At 40.2% G+C, this 16722-nt stretch overlaps 1 protein-coding gene across 1 annotated transcript in view; it reads right to left on the reverse strand.

The window, feature by feature from the left end:
• Window positions 1-2454: 2454 nt before the first annotated feature.
• amn (amnion associated transmembrane protein) overlaps window positions 2455-16722 on the reverse strand; it is a 33264-nt gene continuing 18996 nt past the window's right edge. Inside the window, exons 7-12 of the mRNA XM_067991770.1 lie at window positions 13601-13709; window positions 10215-10297; window positions 8740-8926; window positions 7014-7182; window positions 5287-5404; window positions 2455-4043 (exon numbers count right to left, since the gene is read on the reverse strand). Coding sequence (XP_067847871.1) covers window positions 3927-4043; window positions 5287-5404; window positions 7014-7182; window positions 8740-8926; window positions 10215-10297; window positions 13601-13709 — 783 coding nt within the window. The 3' untranslated portion in view covers window positions 2455-3926. The remainder of the gene's footprint in view (window positions 4044-5286; window positions 5405-7013; window positions 7183-8739; window positions 8927-10214; window positions 10298-13600; window positions 13710-16722) is intronic.

Here is a 16722-nt window from a genome sequence, read left to right on the forward strand (position 1 = left end):
CAGTTACAGTTGTGCTTAACCTCTGCAGTGGGCCTCGCTTTCACTAACTTTCACAAATGTCCTGTTTTCTCCAACAGGCATAAACATAACAGGGCCAAAAATCTGCAGCCCTTCCACTGCACTTCAAGAAGGAGCTGGACATTGGGATAGAATGGATCCTGCCCTTCACTATCTTTTTCCACAAGGTTTTGTTTTGGGAGGAGCCATTGTCCACCTTAAACAAGAACACTGGAATAAGAGGAGACATGGCCAGGGAGGGGGTTCCCAAGCCAGAAGTTTACTCATCTCCATCCTGACTATCAATAGGCTGAGACAGCAGGTGAAAGCAGGAATACCAGCCTGCTGATGGGCACATTATGGAGATGTTTCGGGGGAAGGAGAAGGGCACATCCCAGGTAGTAGAGGCTTTCTGGCTAAGGGCTCCCTGTACATAAACGACATCACCGTCTTTTGCTCTAAATAGCGGTCAGTCCACAGACTGATGGGCATCTGCAACCAGTTCAAGCTCGCCTCGGGGGCCGGAGTGAACTGCAGTAACAGCGAGGCAATGTTCTTTGGCAGGTGGAAACCCCGATCGTTTGTCCCCTTCAACGTCAAGTCCAACAACCTGAAGGTGCTAGGGACCTGGCTCAGGGTGGGGGTTGGAGGTTGGGGGGTGCAGGCCTACACCAACAATTGGGAGGAATGGGTCGCCAAGGCCAAACAAGCTTGGTATGTTGGGGCAGGGGTGCTCCCTCTCCACGGCCGGCAGAAACCTAAGGTGTGAGGTGTTTGCGGTGTCATTCTGAATCTCTGCTGGCTGTTGTTTGCTAAATTATCATTGTACAGATAATCCTCAAGTTTACCCTTTATAATTGATTCAATTATGTTACATGGTGTTAAAGTAAGACAAATACACCTCCAAATCTACTGGTATCTTCAGAGTGCTCATGACTCCCCAGTAACAAGCATTAATGCTTCACAAATCTTATCTCCTGTCTCTTTTTAGTACACTTGCATAAATGCCATTTATGCCTGGGGATTTATTTGTTTAGAACCTTTTTAGCCTATCTAGTATTTCCATCTCATTTAGAGCAAAATCACTTTCTAATTAGGTTATCACTGCTTATGAATACTTGGAGAAAATAAATGTCCAGAAATTAACTCTTCCAATTTCTACCATTTCCACACCCCTTTTCCTAGATGGGCCTCGCACCATCTTAGCTTTTGCACATTCTTTTGTTTTTATATGTTTTTCCATTGTTTCACTGGAAAAATCTTTCATATTACAATTTCTGCTTTTCTTTTAAACAGATTACAGATCATTCACCCCATTAACTTTCTCTTTACGATTGGAGCGTTTATTGCTTTTTGTTTGTTTTCTGATTCTACTAAAATGCACGCTTATCTTCTAGTTTTCAGTTCTGAAGCAGATTCTACCTTAAATGTTAACTTCTCTTTTCTATCTAGACACTGACTTACCTGCTGTATGTCATTTTCTTTTTTTTGTTTCATTTTACACCTCTTTCTGATCTTGTAATTTCTATATCCTTTGCTTCACTGCATCAAAGTTTTAATTTTGCATTAAAATCGCAATAACCTAGATAAAGTAAGGAATTCTTATTGGAGATTTAAGAGTGATGCACAGATCGGAGATAAAATATTTGCACAGTAATTATGACAGAGATCCAACTTGAGCATGGAGGATGGGTGGGGTAACGATTTCTCTGTGCATTCGACAAAGCAAAATCTACGAATTTATGGATATGGACGTTACAAGGCCAGAGGGAGATTGCAATAGGCTCAGTCACGTAGGTGGGTGTAAAAGTCAGTGGGGAGAATATCTGCAGGGTTCTCCCAATATCCCACAGTAACCTCGGTAGGAAACCAGTAGAAACGCTGGAGAAATGGGGTAAGCAGCTATCTTAGTTGATTAAGCCATTTGTCCAGGAGTTCCATCAGAGAACCTCCGCAGATTCCAGGTGAGGATCTGCTAATGAGCTGTGTTTGGCATTTTTTTAAACTTTTATATTTGTATGTAGGAGGAATAAGGATAGGTAAGTGCTTTTAAAAAAAAAAATAATGCAGCCTGCTCTTTTAACATTTAAAAATCTTTTAATACTGAAAGCCACTGGAGATCAGATCTGTAGTTCTCAGGCTAAACCGGAAACTGAGGAGCAGTTCACAATGTCTTATCAGCAATATGGAGCAACCATTGTCTGGTCCATCCTGAGGCCTTTGAACCTGTCTACAAACTTCATCTCATTAATGTCCAAGTCAATAGGTATACTCAAATTCCCCTGTATATTATGCTACCTGTGCTATAAAACCTGACAAAGAATTTTGGCTCAAACAAAAACATTTTTATACAATCTAAAATTCTGTGCCAAGTTTCACAGTAGAAATACATAGCACAAGCTGATTAATCACATCATCTGTACCAGGCATATCATTCTTTCCATAATTCATGGCGTGAAAAATAAATCCAGAAATAATGTCAGGGGTTTGCTGCTGCTGTGGTGCACTACGCCCCCTGGTGGTGAAACTATTTAAGGTTTCTATGTTAACCGTAACATTTCAAAATAAGAACACTTCAAAATATGAGGAGGATTTTGCTTTAAAGTAAAGTTGATATTGAAAAGTATCTAAACAGGATAGGACTCACTTGCCACTCTAGGTATCACTTCAATAGACTGATAACACAGTGTTTAATGCAGGAGCCATGCAATGATGGATGTTATAGTTTATTTAATTTCCTTTAGCGCTCTGTCTGTTGGAATGAGGGAGGGGAGCGAGGAGATTGCTTTTTTTTAAAAATGAAGCATGGTGAGAGACATTACATGTGTTTACAATACACATAAAAGACAGACATTAAAAAGAAAGTCATAAGGTAATCACCTGTCTATCTGTGTAGATCTCTGTCCTTTGGTCAATGTCTGAGTACTGGTATTTGTTTATGATCTCTTATCTGCTTACCTGTCTCAATGCTCTATATGCCATGTAGTTATCTACATTTGATAAAATTTACACTAGCATTGCACCAAATATAATTAAGGTAAAGCTAAGTTGTCTGTTCATGGTTCAAAGTAAAACTTTCATTTCTTAGCCTCAGAGTCGGCCTGGATCAAGACATAACAGGTACGCAGTAGTTAAAAATGTCTGATGCTAATCCCCTGCCCTTCTCTGTGGAAAGGAGAAGTCAGTCTATCTGTTAGGCTGGCAATTTAATCATACCAGAAGCTGAACATGAACTGAGTCTGACCAGCATAAGAATTAAACCCTGGGAGCTGGCATTCACTCCTGATAATCCAGGTTCAAGCTAGGTGGATTCACCATAGCGATTGTAGGATAAATGAAGCATTAACCCAGTTTCTGTCGGCTCAGTTACCTGTCAAACATTTTCTTTCATCTCTTTTACTGTTTGTCTTTCACCCTTTTTCAGGTTAATGTTTTACTCAGTTTATTTTTTTTTGCCACTGATCTCTCCCTTGATGTTTTCTTTTGTTCTCTAATTATTTTTCCTTAATTCTGTCTAAAATCTAATTAAGCACATTAGTAAGACTGGGAAAGAATATTTAACATCAGGCAGAAAGGAAACAAGACACTGGATTCACAAGTTTTTCTTGGCAATGACCAGTTGGTATTCCTAACAGACAGCTAGGTTCATCTGCTCAACTGAACTAATGTCTGCAAATTGAAAGGCGAAAGCACATGTTATCACATATTAAAAACACATTGAAAAGAAAAAACCTTTATAAACCAGTAAATGTCCCAAAAGTGCTCACTGCTACCCGAGAAAACTCATCCAGACAGGCTTGAAAATGAAATTAATAAGCACAGAAAAATAGTAGTTAACAAGCAAACTCTCATCATGTGATTGGTCTATGAACAGGCAGATGATTTCCTGCAAGTTAAACCTTTTTTAGAATATTAAAATACACAAAGTTTTAACAATCTTTCTCGCCGAAATCGTGCTCATCAAAGAGTGGATGAACAAAATTGGTCCCAGATTGAATTGTGATCATGCTTATTGGATTTTCGCCAGAGTAAAGGCCGTAAGAATCCTGCAAAAAAGGAAGAGGTTTGTCTAGATCAAGATACATACAATGCAATCGTGTTGCCTATTGTTATCTGATTCCGGGTTGAGTTTTGATGAGTCTGTTTGTGACAGTGCTGTAAAATATACCTCAGATGGTTACAGATTGCACTCTTGATCATGTTACAGGTTTGAGTCCTGGGGTTGCCTTCCGCTTGCCTCAGTTCAGAAAATTTCAAAACCTCTGATAATGCTGTGCTTGTGTCATTCTACGTTAGCAAAATGAAAAACCAACATCATCCAAGTTATCTAATTGCAGTGCAAGTTAATCACACGGCAGTGGGAATTGTCCTCAGCCCAGACTGCGTGGCTCTCCTGATGTTGCACTGTGCTAGAGTCTGCAGCAGAGGGGCTGGGCGGGGCAATATTTGCAACATGTTTTCCAATTTTCAAAATTCACATGGGGTAATCTTTTGTAACATAGTGATCACAATAATTGGATTCTGGTACAGAAGCTAACCATGTCTTGGATGTACTAGAAAAAGGAAAAATATTTTAATGTCTGCAATGTGAAGTGGCAGCTATAATCTTATTCATTAAGCATCAAACTGCAACATCAAACTGGATACAATAGAATAGTCCATATCTGTCTGTGGGAATTACGTGTATGTGACAACTCCATGCTTCCACTACTTAGTGGAAATAGCATTTCAACCTTAAAAAATTCTAGTCTGATTTTACAAATTTCACTGAGAATCACTATCCCTGGTTCAAGAAAGCTTGCTTCTAACCATACAATATATATTTCCCATCTCCTCTACCTCCAGGAAGTCATATGGGCTCTAATAGATCTTTATTGATGGCAGAAAGTAGTCTTTATTGAAACATCTTATTTTTAGATTGAACTCTCTAATACACAAAGTCTATATTCCTTAAAAAGTAGCCTATGAAACGCCTAGAACTCTGAACTATGTCACCACCCACTAATTGAAGGAGATAACTTCATATTTCGGCTCGACACTCACGCTTGCCACTTGCTCCGAGTTAAAGTTGAGGTTGTGGTGATTCAAAGAGGGGAAAAAATGTGTGGGATTCTGAGGAAATTGGCTATTTTAAAAAGTAGCTTGAAACAAATATATATGAAGACACTACCTGAAAATGCACAAACAGCTACCCTTAAGTGCTCACTTGGTAATGTGTTTGGCATCATTCAAATACTCTTCATTATTTATTGGTTTGTAAAGGGAAAGGAGCAGATTTTAATGACTTACTGGTGACAGATTTACTGGTGAATCAAACGTAGGATTGCTGAATCCTCGATCAATGACTTCTCCAGCGTCAAAGTTACAATAATTTTTGAAATTGATGAAAGCTGATGGAATCTTGACTCTGTTGAAGAATTCATAAGAAGAGATTGTTAATCATTTCTTAAAAACACAAGCTGCTGTAAACTGTTCTTGTGCTGCCAGTTCCCAACCCATGGGTCATTGGAAACTGCTCATAGTCACAAGCTAAACATGTTGGATTTTTTAATACTGGCTACCATGAAGATTTGTTTTTTTTTTATTGGGGTTTCCTGACTGCATCTGATCTTTCTGAGCTTAGTAAATGCAACGCTCTGTTGGCCATACAATCCCTATAATGATGTTATAACAATAGTGCATAGATTGGGTGGCGGGGGTAGCAGCAGAGATTCATTGTGGTGATGTCATGACTGTACTTAGTGCTTGCTCGTTGGCCAAACATATCACAGCAAGAAACCAGCTGCTGTATTCAGATGCAATCATGAGAAAGGTGCACTTAGTTTGGTCTCCCGAGACCCGACCTGTAATATAAAAGCAGCTACCACTGTGTCCTCATGGAAAAGAAAATTCTTACAAGAGCTAGCAAAAGTCTGCAATCTACCACAAATGAGATAATAATGGAAGAACAATTCCCCATCTGTGATACTGAGCTTCTAAACCTTGCAAGTTAAGGGTTGTGGAGTAGAATTAAGCAAATCGCTAAACAACTGATATGGAATAACATTGTGGTAGAAACCATTTCATCCTAACCCCCCCACTGACTGGCCATCGGATTGAAACATTCCTATGTAATGATTTAGTTTATAAGTATGAGTTACTTTTCTGGCAGCTTTTCAAAACTCTTCTCTCCTCCATTTAACATAAATCTAATATTTTTAAAATACTGCTTCAAGAATGTGTGTAAATTGTGGATGTTGTAAATAGTGAGCATCATTTAAACTATGAAGGCTGCACCAAAGAGTACTTTTAACAACAGGAGCAGATTCACTCTTTGATGCAAACACAAAAAGCTCTTTTTATGCACTGCCTCCAAATTAAATATCATTACCTACAACAGAAGCACTGGGGCAGAAACAGTGTCTCGTCCCAAAGCAAATCATTACTAATAAGCATCCTTCTAAAAATACAGTGGTTGTGAAGAATTCTGATTAGGATTAAGATCCTTTTATTTTATTGTTTCCATATCTGTTGTTTATTGGGGCCAGGGGCTCTGAGGGCTAGCATTGTTAGCACAGTGCATTGTGGCACCATTAAACTGTCCAATGGCAGAGGGAGAATTGGAGATGAGTTGTCATCAGTTAACAGTGAGTGATGGACACATCTCGACAGGAGTTGACTTGCAAGAGGTGCACGAGCTGAATTTTCATGTCTAGATAGCGACAAAGTCAGGACCCAGCAAGCATCATTGATGTGTACTAATTCAGCTCCATCATACTCAGGCACTCAAGCTAAGTAATCTAATACCAATGCCCGCCCCATTCCACCGTGATGCCATCTCACTGTTTAAATAAATATAACTTTTTTTTAAATCAACTGAAACGGGCAGAACAAAACACAAGGATGGTAATATTTAATCACAATTCTTTTAATCATTTGTAAAAAGTGTGCTGAGTGTGAGACCAGAATATTTTGTTCCTAGATTCAAACTGTAAACTTTTGTAAACTTCTTCTATTCGATAAGAATTTATTTTTACCTAATTCTTCCTGAAGTGAAGATGATTATCAAGCTTCCAATTAACAGGGCAGTAATGAGAACACCAGTCACAATCCCAGCAATCTTTCCAGCAGTGATGTTCTCGCCCTCCTGTCCTTCACTGTCTGTGCTTTTCTTGAGTTCAGCATTCGTGATTCCAAATATGTCACCTGTATTAAAGACAACAGACACAGACTCTTTGAAGGTCATTAGTTCAGAGCATCATTTTGCTCTAACTGCAATGATCCTTTTTTAATAGCTACTAATTTCACTAAAAGTGTTGAACAAACGATAAATGCAAGTTTATTAAAAGATTAAACCCTTTGGGCTTATGCTATGAGATCTAATTTACTCCATCACATTTTGGGATTCTACGATCATTTTTCCACAGAAAGCATTTGGGGGGAAAACATTACTTTTAATGTCAGATTCTTAAAGGCATAGAGCATTCAGACAGGTTAAAAAAAGAGGTGGGATAATAGGTAGTTACAAAACTAATGAGCTATGTTAATGTTATTTCCTCATAGATTGTAAATAATAAGCAATTTGTTAGATTGGCTTAGCAATCAAAAACCGCCTCACACCCATTGTATTGGAAAGTCTTTGATCTCTTTCCTGGCTGTGACCAGTTGCAGATATGACAGAGACTGGGAAACAGGCTGGCAGGAAGGCTTTTTGAATCCAGACGGCTGTGAAGGCAGCCAGGTTTTGTTGAAAAAGAAAACTATGAGGACTTCCATTAAGGCAAGGAGGCTGGAAATGCTGAAGGATAGTTAGAAGTCATCGGGGGACATTTTAAGGTTTCTCACCCAGTGGAAATGGGCAACGGGTAGAACTTATCACCCCATTCCCGCTGTTGCTATGACCACTGCCATTTTGCCAATATTTAGATCAGGGTTCTATGATGTCAATGGGACTCAATGACATTTTAGGGTTCAACTGGCATGCACTGTGCACACTCTGCCCAATATCAGCTGGCAGTCCAGCTGAAGAGGAGCCCAAAAGTAAGTACCTATTTATTTTTGTGGGGCTAGGAACAGCAGCAGTGCTCCTCTGGACTCCACACAAATAATCTGGGCTGCTGCCGCACTGGATCCCCTTCCCCTCCCAAGTATGGACCCCCGTCAACCTTTCTCTGGGCCCAGAGGCTGGCCAAGCCATCTGGTATTGGGGCGGTCCGGAGCCAATGGGCTGCCCCAGGGCGCTCGTTTTCCACCTTCAGCCCGCCATCCCTATGTTAATGAGACACGGCCCTCACATTGGACCGGGCCTTTGTCGCGCCAGCGGCCAGCTGGCAAGTGTGCTCTGCGGGGTGGCTGTCCAAAAACTGCAAGGAGGAAAAATCTTCCCCGTTGTCTTTAAGTCAAGATGACCCACTGATGTGGGGTGGCGTAGTGTGTTCCTTATTGTTGCATTATTTATTTAAAAATAATTTGTACTGTTTGAATAAAGTAAGTCTGATCATTGCTACTATTCTCTTTGTTCACCCTACTGTGAAATAAAGCAGCTTATTGATTTATATCAAGCCTTTTCTCACTGAGCGTTTGCTCCGTCTGTCTTCAGAGAGAAAGGATGAAAGACGCAAATATCCAGTCCAGATCACAAACAACACAACAAACCTTCCAGTATTGCCTTGGAGTACCAGTTTATATTATGAGCTCAAACCTTGCTCAAACTCACAAATCATCGTGCCTCTGGGGTTGAAACTTAAGCAAATGTATAGTTACCTTGGGAGGTGATATCCTCCATAATTTCATGTGCCAGTGCAGCTGCAAGTGTTCCTGCTGCTGACTCGGTCTCATTATCGATTAGCATGATCTGAATATGGGGAACTGCATCAATTGGGATGGTTTGCTTGGAAGATTGCTTTTTGTAAACTTTTGTTACAGACATCTGGACACCTTTATAGTTCTCCTGATAAAGTGAAAAGAAACTTTCAACTACGATGAATAACAGACAAACATTAAACTATTCAGTAAGTAATATAATTATACAACTGTAGAAATAAAGGCTGCAGACATTGCACAGGAAGGCACAGAGCTAGTCACCAGGCATCAGTCAAAACAAACTCATTTCCACTCCCATTCCGAAAACCAGGAAAGCATTCGATGGGCTACAAATCCATTCTCCCTCTACAGTTCTGGCTTTCATTGGAACTCTAGACATATATAGAGTATTACAAAGAATTATAACAGTCATTCTTTTGTTTATTTTCTTCCTATTTATGGTAATTTTAAAATATTAATTTGTTTTAGTGTATACTAAAGACGTCATCTGGTTTGAAGTGGTTCCAGAGGCTATTAGCAGTTTAATTACCATTTGGAAGTTTACAATATTTACGGCACTGCTTTCTACCAGTAATTCACAGGCTAAACATTAGAAACCAGGAAAGAGGTCATCCAGCCAGGCTTCAAAGTTCTCAGTCTATATACAAGATAGGTATCAGTTCCAGAAGAAAGTACAGCAATATAACTTTATAGATGGTCATTAGGGTGGAACCTTGGAGTACCATAGTGGTCAAACTATACATCATTATAGCTCCCTAGTGGCTAAATACACTGCGTAACGTGGTATTGACCTACAAGGATAAAGGAGATCCAGGTTTGATTCCTGGTCTGTATTGCATTAGCTGATCGCAACTGAAGCAGTGGTAGGAGCACTGCAATTAATCTGAGTGCCTCTGGACTAGAGAGGGGGAAAATCAGCCATGATTTCTGCTCCTGCTTGTTATGCAGTTTTGCTCATCAAAAAGTGATCATTGAGTGAGGATAGAATCAGGCTTGGCTGTAATTTCTCCCATGGTCAAAGAAACCCACCACCTAGGCTTACACCTGAAGAAAGCCACTCAGGTAATACTGCCAGTGCCTGGGGAATGGTGCCTCAGGAAAGGAAGGGAGAAAACTGCATGGAATAGGAAGAAACTATTTGATGTTAAGAGTTCAGCTTCACTGACCACCTACAGGGAAATTGCACCCTTGGAACTTAGTGAATAGTGACTGATTGAAGACTATAAAACACAACACTGTAATAGCAATAAGCATTGGTATATGAATCCTTGTTCTTACTACTACTGCAGAAGGTTGAAAGAAAGAAAGACAGACAGGAAAACAAAAGTTGAAAAATATTTGGCTGTTGTTACTCAGCTAGTTTTTTTTTTTTGTAAAGATGAAATGAAATACTGAGAGATTTGGAAACAACATACCAAGCCAAGGAACGAGTAGATGAGTTGGGCCCTGTATGATTCCAGATCAAATTCTGGGCCATATTCTAAATAAATAATGGCACCTGGAATTCAATGTGACAGCAATAAATTTTTATCGTTCCAGCCTTTTGAAAAATTTGCTGCTGTACAATAATGCAATAATATTACCTATTATATAACAATGTCATGTAATTAGTCTTTTATCAGTGATTTTATAATGTATCTTGCAAGCATGAGGTACACAATGGCTTGGCTGCCATGATGCGATAATTAACCTGCTTCCGCACAAGTATAACGTAGTTTTGGTTTGCTTCTCACCAGCTCCTTATTGTGCTTCAATCTGAAGAATGTACTAAAAGTTCAATGTTTTGAAAACCTTTCTTCTTGACTTCAGGTCTCTCTATGACTTTGCTCCACCTCTGTAGTCTTCAGCAGTTGCATGTCTCAGCCAGCCCCTGCTACTTTCCGATTCTGGTCTACTGCAGGTTCCGTGCCCCACTCCATCCCTCAATCAGGTTCCACCATCCATGGCAAAGCCATTAACCACCACCCCCTCCCGCACTCTGGAATTCTCTCCCTAAACTCCTCTGCCTCACTACCTCTCTCCCACCCCCTCATAACTTATCTCTTTAACTGTGCTTTTGACTGCTTCACTCAAGTTCTTCTTACTGCTCAGTGCCCACCACCACTCCTGAAAAGAGCCTTGGGATATTTCATTAGGTGAACGGTATTGTTATTTTTTGTTTTTCGCAAGCCTTTTCACTGTCTGACTGAGGTGATCTTTCTATATAATCCAAAGTTTTTCACCTCGTTTACAGGCACTGGTATTAACGTACCTGACTCTTGGCTTTTATTTGTTGTTCTCTCCTCTCCCAGTTCTCTGATCCATGCTCGCCAGTGCCCTGGGAGGGCAGGCCCACTGAACTGAGGACCAGAGAAAGGTGGAACTCCATTTGTTATCTGTGCAACAGGAAATTCCTATTGAGACTCACTTTGGGAGTATTTCCTGGTGCATTTACACTACAAGTTTTGCATCATCGTGAAGTAGTTTCAGCTTCACACCAACACTACACTTGTGCATTGTAAATCGGGTGTCAGGCCCCCGTCTGACTCCAGAGTGAAGGGGAGCGAGTCTCTGGAGTCAGGGGTCGAGGGGTCACAGTCTCAGGATACGGGGTAGGACATTTAGGACTGAGATGAGGAGCAATTTCTTCACTTAGAGGGTGGTAAACCTGTGGAATTCTCTACCACAGAAGGCTGTGGAGGCCAAGTCACTGAATATATTTAAGAAGGAGCTAGATAGACTTCTAGACACAAAAGGCATCAAGGAGTATGGGGAAAGAGCGGGAATATGGTGTTGAGATATTGAATGGCGGAGCAGGCTCGAAGGGCTGAATGGCCTACTCCTGCTCCTATTTTCTATGTTTCCTTCCAGAGGGGTCAAGTCTGGCTGTGGCCCCAGATTCAGGCAGTATTTACATAGGAACTGCAGCATTAATGTGAAGCAAAACTGATTCACATCGGCACTGCAGCTGTAGTGTAAATGCATCCTTAGAGATTTGTGAGGCTACTTGAGTTTTATGTGTACAAGTATTGTGTTGCAACACAGTATTGTAGAAATTATTGAATAAGGTCAGTGTCAGCCTTGGTTCAGTAGTAGCACCTCACCTCTGAATCAAAAGATTATGGGTTCAAGCCCTTCTCTAGGATTTGAGCACATAATCTAGGCTGACAGCTCATTGCTGTACTGTTGGAGATGCCATTGTTTGGATGAGACATCAAACTGATGTTCTGTCTACCCTCTCAGGTGGGTGTAAAAAATCCCATGGCACTATTCAAAGAAGAGCAGGAGATTCTCTTGCCCTGGCCAACATTTATCCCTCAACCAACATGACTAAAACAAATTATTTGATCATTTACCTCATTGCTGTTTGTGGAACCTTGCTGTGCGCAAATTGACTGCTGCAGTCCCCAACATTACAACTTCAAAAGTTGGCTGTGAAGCTGTGGGATGTCTTGAGATTGTGAAAGACACTATATAAATGCAAGTTCATTCATTCTTGTTTATTTTGGATACAGGACCATAATTCAGGCTTTATTACCGGACATGCTGACTTGATGCTCTATTTACATATCTAGTCATGCACTTTGTAGACATGCACATCAGATGCTGAAAATATGTATATGCTTAGACTTTTTTTCTTTTCTAAAATGAACCTTTCTTTGAGTATGGGTGCTACTCATTGAATGTGGGAGGTAGTTCAAGTTGAATATGGTAGTACAGGAAGAAATGTCAGGTGAGAATGTGAATTCACGTTGCCATCGGTATTTTTCAAAATCAGTACAAATACAAATCCTGCTGGGGGGAGGGGTTCTAGATTTTGTTGGTGCTGATTGAAGATACATAATTCAAGAATTTATAATGACAAACAGACATCAATTTTTTTTTTACTGATTTCAGGTCCAATCCAATTGCTCACTGTGATATAAACTGCTCCTAATTTGGTACTAAACTTGTGATCCCACTCAGACAGGCACATGATGGCTGGTGTGGGAAATAAAAAGCTCTCACATTAGTGCACTATGGACTGCTTTTCTAAGGTTCATGCTGAGGCATAATAATTGGGCAGAGTAGAGGGAGCTTTATTCTGGTCTCCATATAATAGAAAGGATATAGAGGCATTGGAGAGGGTGCAAAAAAAATTCACAAGGATGATACCAGATCTAAGAGGATATCTTTATCAGGAAAGGTTCAACAGGTCAGGGCTCTTTTCTCTAGAAAAGATAAGGTTGAGGGGTGACCTGGTGGAGGTCTTTAAGATAATGTTAAGGTTTGATGGGGTAGATGTAGAGAAAATGTTTCCACTTGTGGGGGAGTCCAAAACTAGAGGTCATCAATATAAGATAGTCACTAATAAATCCAATAGGGAATTCAGGAGAAACTTCTTTACCCAAAGAGTGGTAAGAATGTGGGACCTGCTACCACAAAGAGTAGTTGAGATAAATAGCATAGATGCATTTAAGAGGAAGCTAGATAAGCACATGGAGGAGAAAGGAATAGAAGGATATCCTGATAGGGTTAGATGAAGTAGGGAGGGAGGAGGCTTGTGAGGAGCATAATCGCCGGCATAGACCAGTTGGGCCGAGTGGTCTGTTTCTGTGCTGTATTTTGATGTAATCCAATGTAACTCTGCATTTAACCGTCCTATACCTGACTGGGGAGTGCTGGGTGCTGGAAATGGAGAATGTTCCATTTTCTTAATACCTTAATTAACACGAAATTCACATGAAACAGTTAAAAGTAAATAAACTGGGTGTTAGGAATCTATAAAATTGAAGTGGATCCAAATTGAATTTAAATGTAAATTAGCATTAGCAACACTCACCACATATCTCACAGCAGTGTCCTTGAGGCTTCAAGGAGTTTGTACAAACAAGCTCTGGACAATGGATTCCTGCTTTTTGTTGCAAATTAGAACAAATCCTTCCGTGGTTCTACAAATGAAAACACGAGTTATAGCAGTAGAGCGTGTTCAATGATTTAATAGGCTGTGGATACCATTTATTCCCACTGCATTGTTGGTAGATGCTCTGTCCTTTTTAAAACAGCCTACCTTGTCTATTTCTTTCTCCTTACACCCATCCAGATGCTCCCTATACACCTTTCAGGTCCGCAGCACCCTTCTCCTCCACTTGAAACTAATTAAATGGAGAATTAGATGTAAACCAAGTGATTCATTGCTCTATCCTGTGTAAATTAGCCATATTCCTCCTGTGTACTAAGTAAGCTGAATCTAACATCCATTCTCCGATTGCCACTTCTCACTAGCAGTCCAGAGTGGATTGACTTTGTTCCATCCTGTTGCCGTTGGCGAGAACGGAGGAGTTGACTTGTCAGGTGTGGACCCTTTGTCAAAACTTTGAATATTCAACTCCTCTGTTCTCTCCACAGATGCTGTGTTCTGAGTGTTTGCAGCATTTTCTGTTTTTTTGCTTTTCCTTTATATTTTGTTAATATCTATATGAAATAGTGATTGATTGCTTTAAATTTGTGTTACACCTTAGAAAAAATAATCAAAAAGGCTAATGGAATGTTAACCTTTATAACTAGACGGCTAGAATATAAAGGGGATTAAGTTTTGCTACAGCTATATAAAGGCCTGGTTAGACCACATCTGGAGTACTGTGTATAGTTCTGGGCACCGCACCTTAGAAAGGAGTCTCTGGGTGAGGTAGAATCCACATTCTATAGGTGTGACTAGAATTTGCATTGTGTGGCAAACCAGGTCAACACACCCAAATACGATTGCCATGAAACTAATTGGCCTTGACATGTTAACATGTTTTACGTGCAAAGCAAGCAGTACTGATCTCATGACAACCACTTCCCGTTAACTAGCTATATAGGTATCTCTCTATTGAATCTGGTTGATTGCCAGCTTGTCCCCTTGGGTCACTGGAGACAGGTTTCTGAGGAGAAGGGATGGTTTCTTTGAAGTCTACTTGATGGACAGTTAGGAAAGCTACTGATTCTGAAGGATAAATGGGACAGCTTTTCCCAGTTCTTCAGTTTTCCTCATACCACTGTATTGCAGCCTAGGTGGAGGTGGCACATAGAGACTCTGTGATGATATGAAATCTCATGATCCAGGTTTTTTATTATTAAGAGAATTAGCAAAATGTTACACCTTTTGTTATTTTTGTATTCAAAGAGGTATATCCAAGTTTGCCGATGACACAAAGATTAGTGGCATAGAAAGCAGTGTAGACGGGAGCATAAAATTACAAAGAGACATTGATAGATTAAGTGAGTGGGCAAAACTGTGGCAGATGGATTTCAACGCAGATAAGTGTGAGGACATCCATTTTGGAGCAAAAAATGACAGATCCAAGTATTTTTTCAATGGTAAAAAGCTAGGAACAGTGGAGGTCCAAAAAGATTTAGGGGTCCATGTACACAGATCACAAAAATGTAGTAGTCAGGTACAAAAAATAATCAAAAAGACTAATGGAATGTTAGCCTTTATAACTAGAGGGCTAGAATATAAAGGAGAGGAAGTTTTGCTGCAGCCATACAAAGCCCTGGTTAGACCACATCTGGAGCACTGTGTACAGTTCTAGGCACCGCACCTTAGAAAGGATATATTGGTCTTGGAAGGAGTGCAGCGCAGATTCGCCAGAATGTTACCAGGGCTCCAAGGGTGAGATTATGAGGAGAGATTACATAAACTAGGCTTGTATTCCCTGGACTATAGAAGGTTAAGGGGTGAATTGATTGAGGGTTTTAGGATTGTGAAAGAAATTGATAGGATAGAGAAAAACTTTTTTTGCTGGTGGGGGAGTCGAGGACAAGGGGACATAACCTTAAAGTCAGAGCTAGGCCATTCAGGAGAGAAGTTAAGAAATACTTCTTCACATAAAGGGTGGTAGAAGTGTGGAACTCTCTCCCACAAAAAGCAGTAGATGCCAGCTCAATTAATAATTTTAAATCTGAGATTGATAGATTTTTGCTAGCCGAGGGTATTAAGGGATATGGAACCTAGGCAGTTGCATGGCGTTAGGATACAGATCAGCCATGATCTTATTGAATGACGGAATAGGCTCGAGTGGCTGAATGGCTTACTCCTGTTCCGATGTGGGAAATACTGCAACCAAATGACATGTGCTGTATTGACTTTATGCTGCTGTTCAACCTTTACTTGTAATAAATCTGAGTTGTAGTTTGTAGCTTAAGACACATGGTCCAATGGTGTGTTCATTCGTCTGCTATCCAAAGACAAGGGGAACACAAAAGGTCTTATATCAATTGCAGAAAGCTGTTATAATAAGCAGTAACATTACATAAAGAAGAAAGAATTTGCCTTTATAATATATCCTCAGGATGTCCCAAAGTGCTTTACAACCAATTACTGTTAAAGTTCAGTTGCCGTTGTTGTGCAGGTAAGTGTAGCAGCCAACTTGCACACAGCAAAGCCCCACAAACAGCACACGAATGAATGACCAGATAATTCATATTTGATGGTGCTGGTTGTGCCAGCTGTGCGAGTAGCACTATGAAAGCTTTTACATTCACAACAGCAGGCAGACTGGGCATCTGTTTAATGTTTCATATGACAGCACTTCCAACATTGCAGCACTCCACTGGAGTGTCAGCCTAGATTATTAGCTCAAGTCTGTAGTGGAGTTTAAATCAGAGGCAAGAGAGTTATGAAGCTGAGACAAGCTGACAGTTAACCAGAGCATACACGTCACACTCTGGTTCATAGGGAGTGATGGCTCACTTATGGGAGTGAGCTTTGGCAATCAGAATGACATAAATATTTGAGTGAAAGCTAACAATGTGAGCCAGCTGTTTAAAAAATATTTTTTTACTCTATTGGCAACAAATATATGGAAGTGAAAAGGTTACGTATTAAGCTTATTATCCAGAGCAGCTTAGTCTCCACCTGACCCTAAAAAAGCTTATGCATTGATGGTATCTAAATCACAACTTTTTCCATGGAAGTCT

The sequence above is a fragment of the Heptranchias perlo genome, chromosome 10 (genome assembly GCF_035084215.1).
Source record: "Heptranchias perlo isolate sHepPer1 chromosome 10, sHepPer1.hap1, whole genome shotgun sequence".
NCBI lineage: Eukaryota > Metazoa > Chordata > Chondrichthyes > Hexanchiformes > Hexanchidae > Heptranchias > Heptranchias perlo.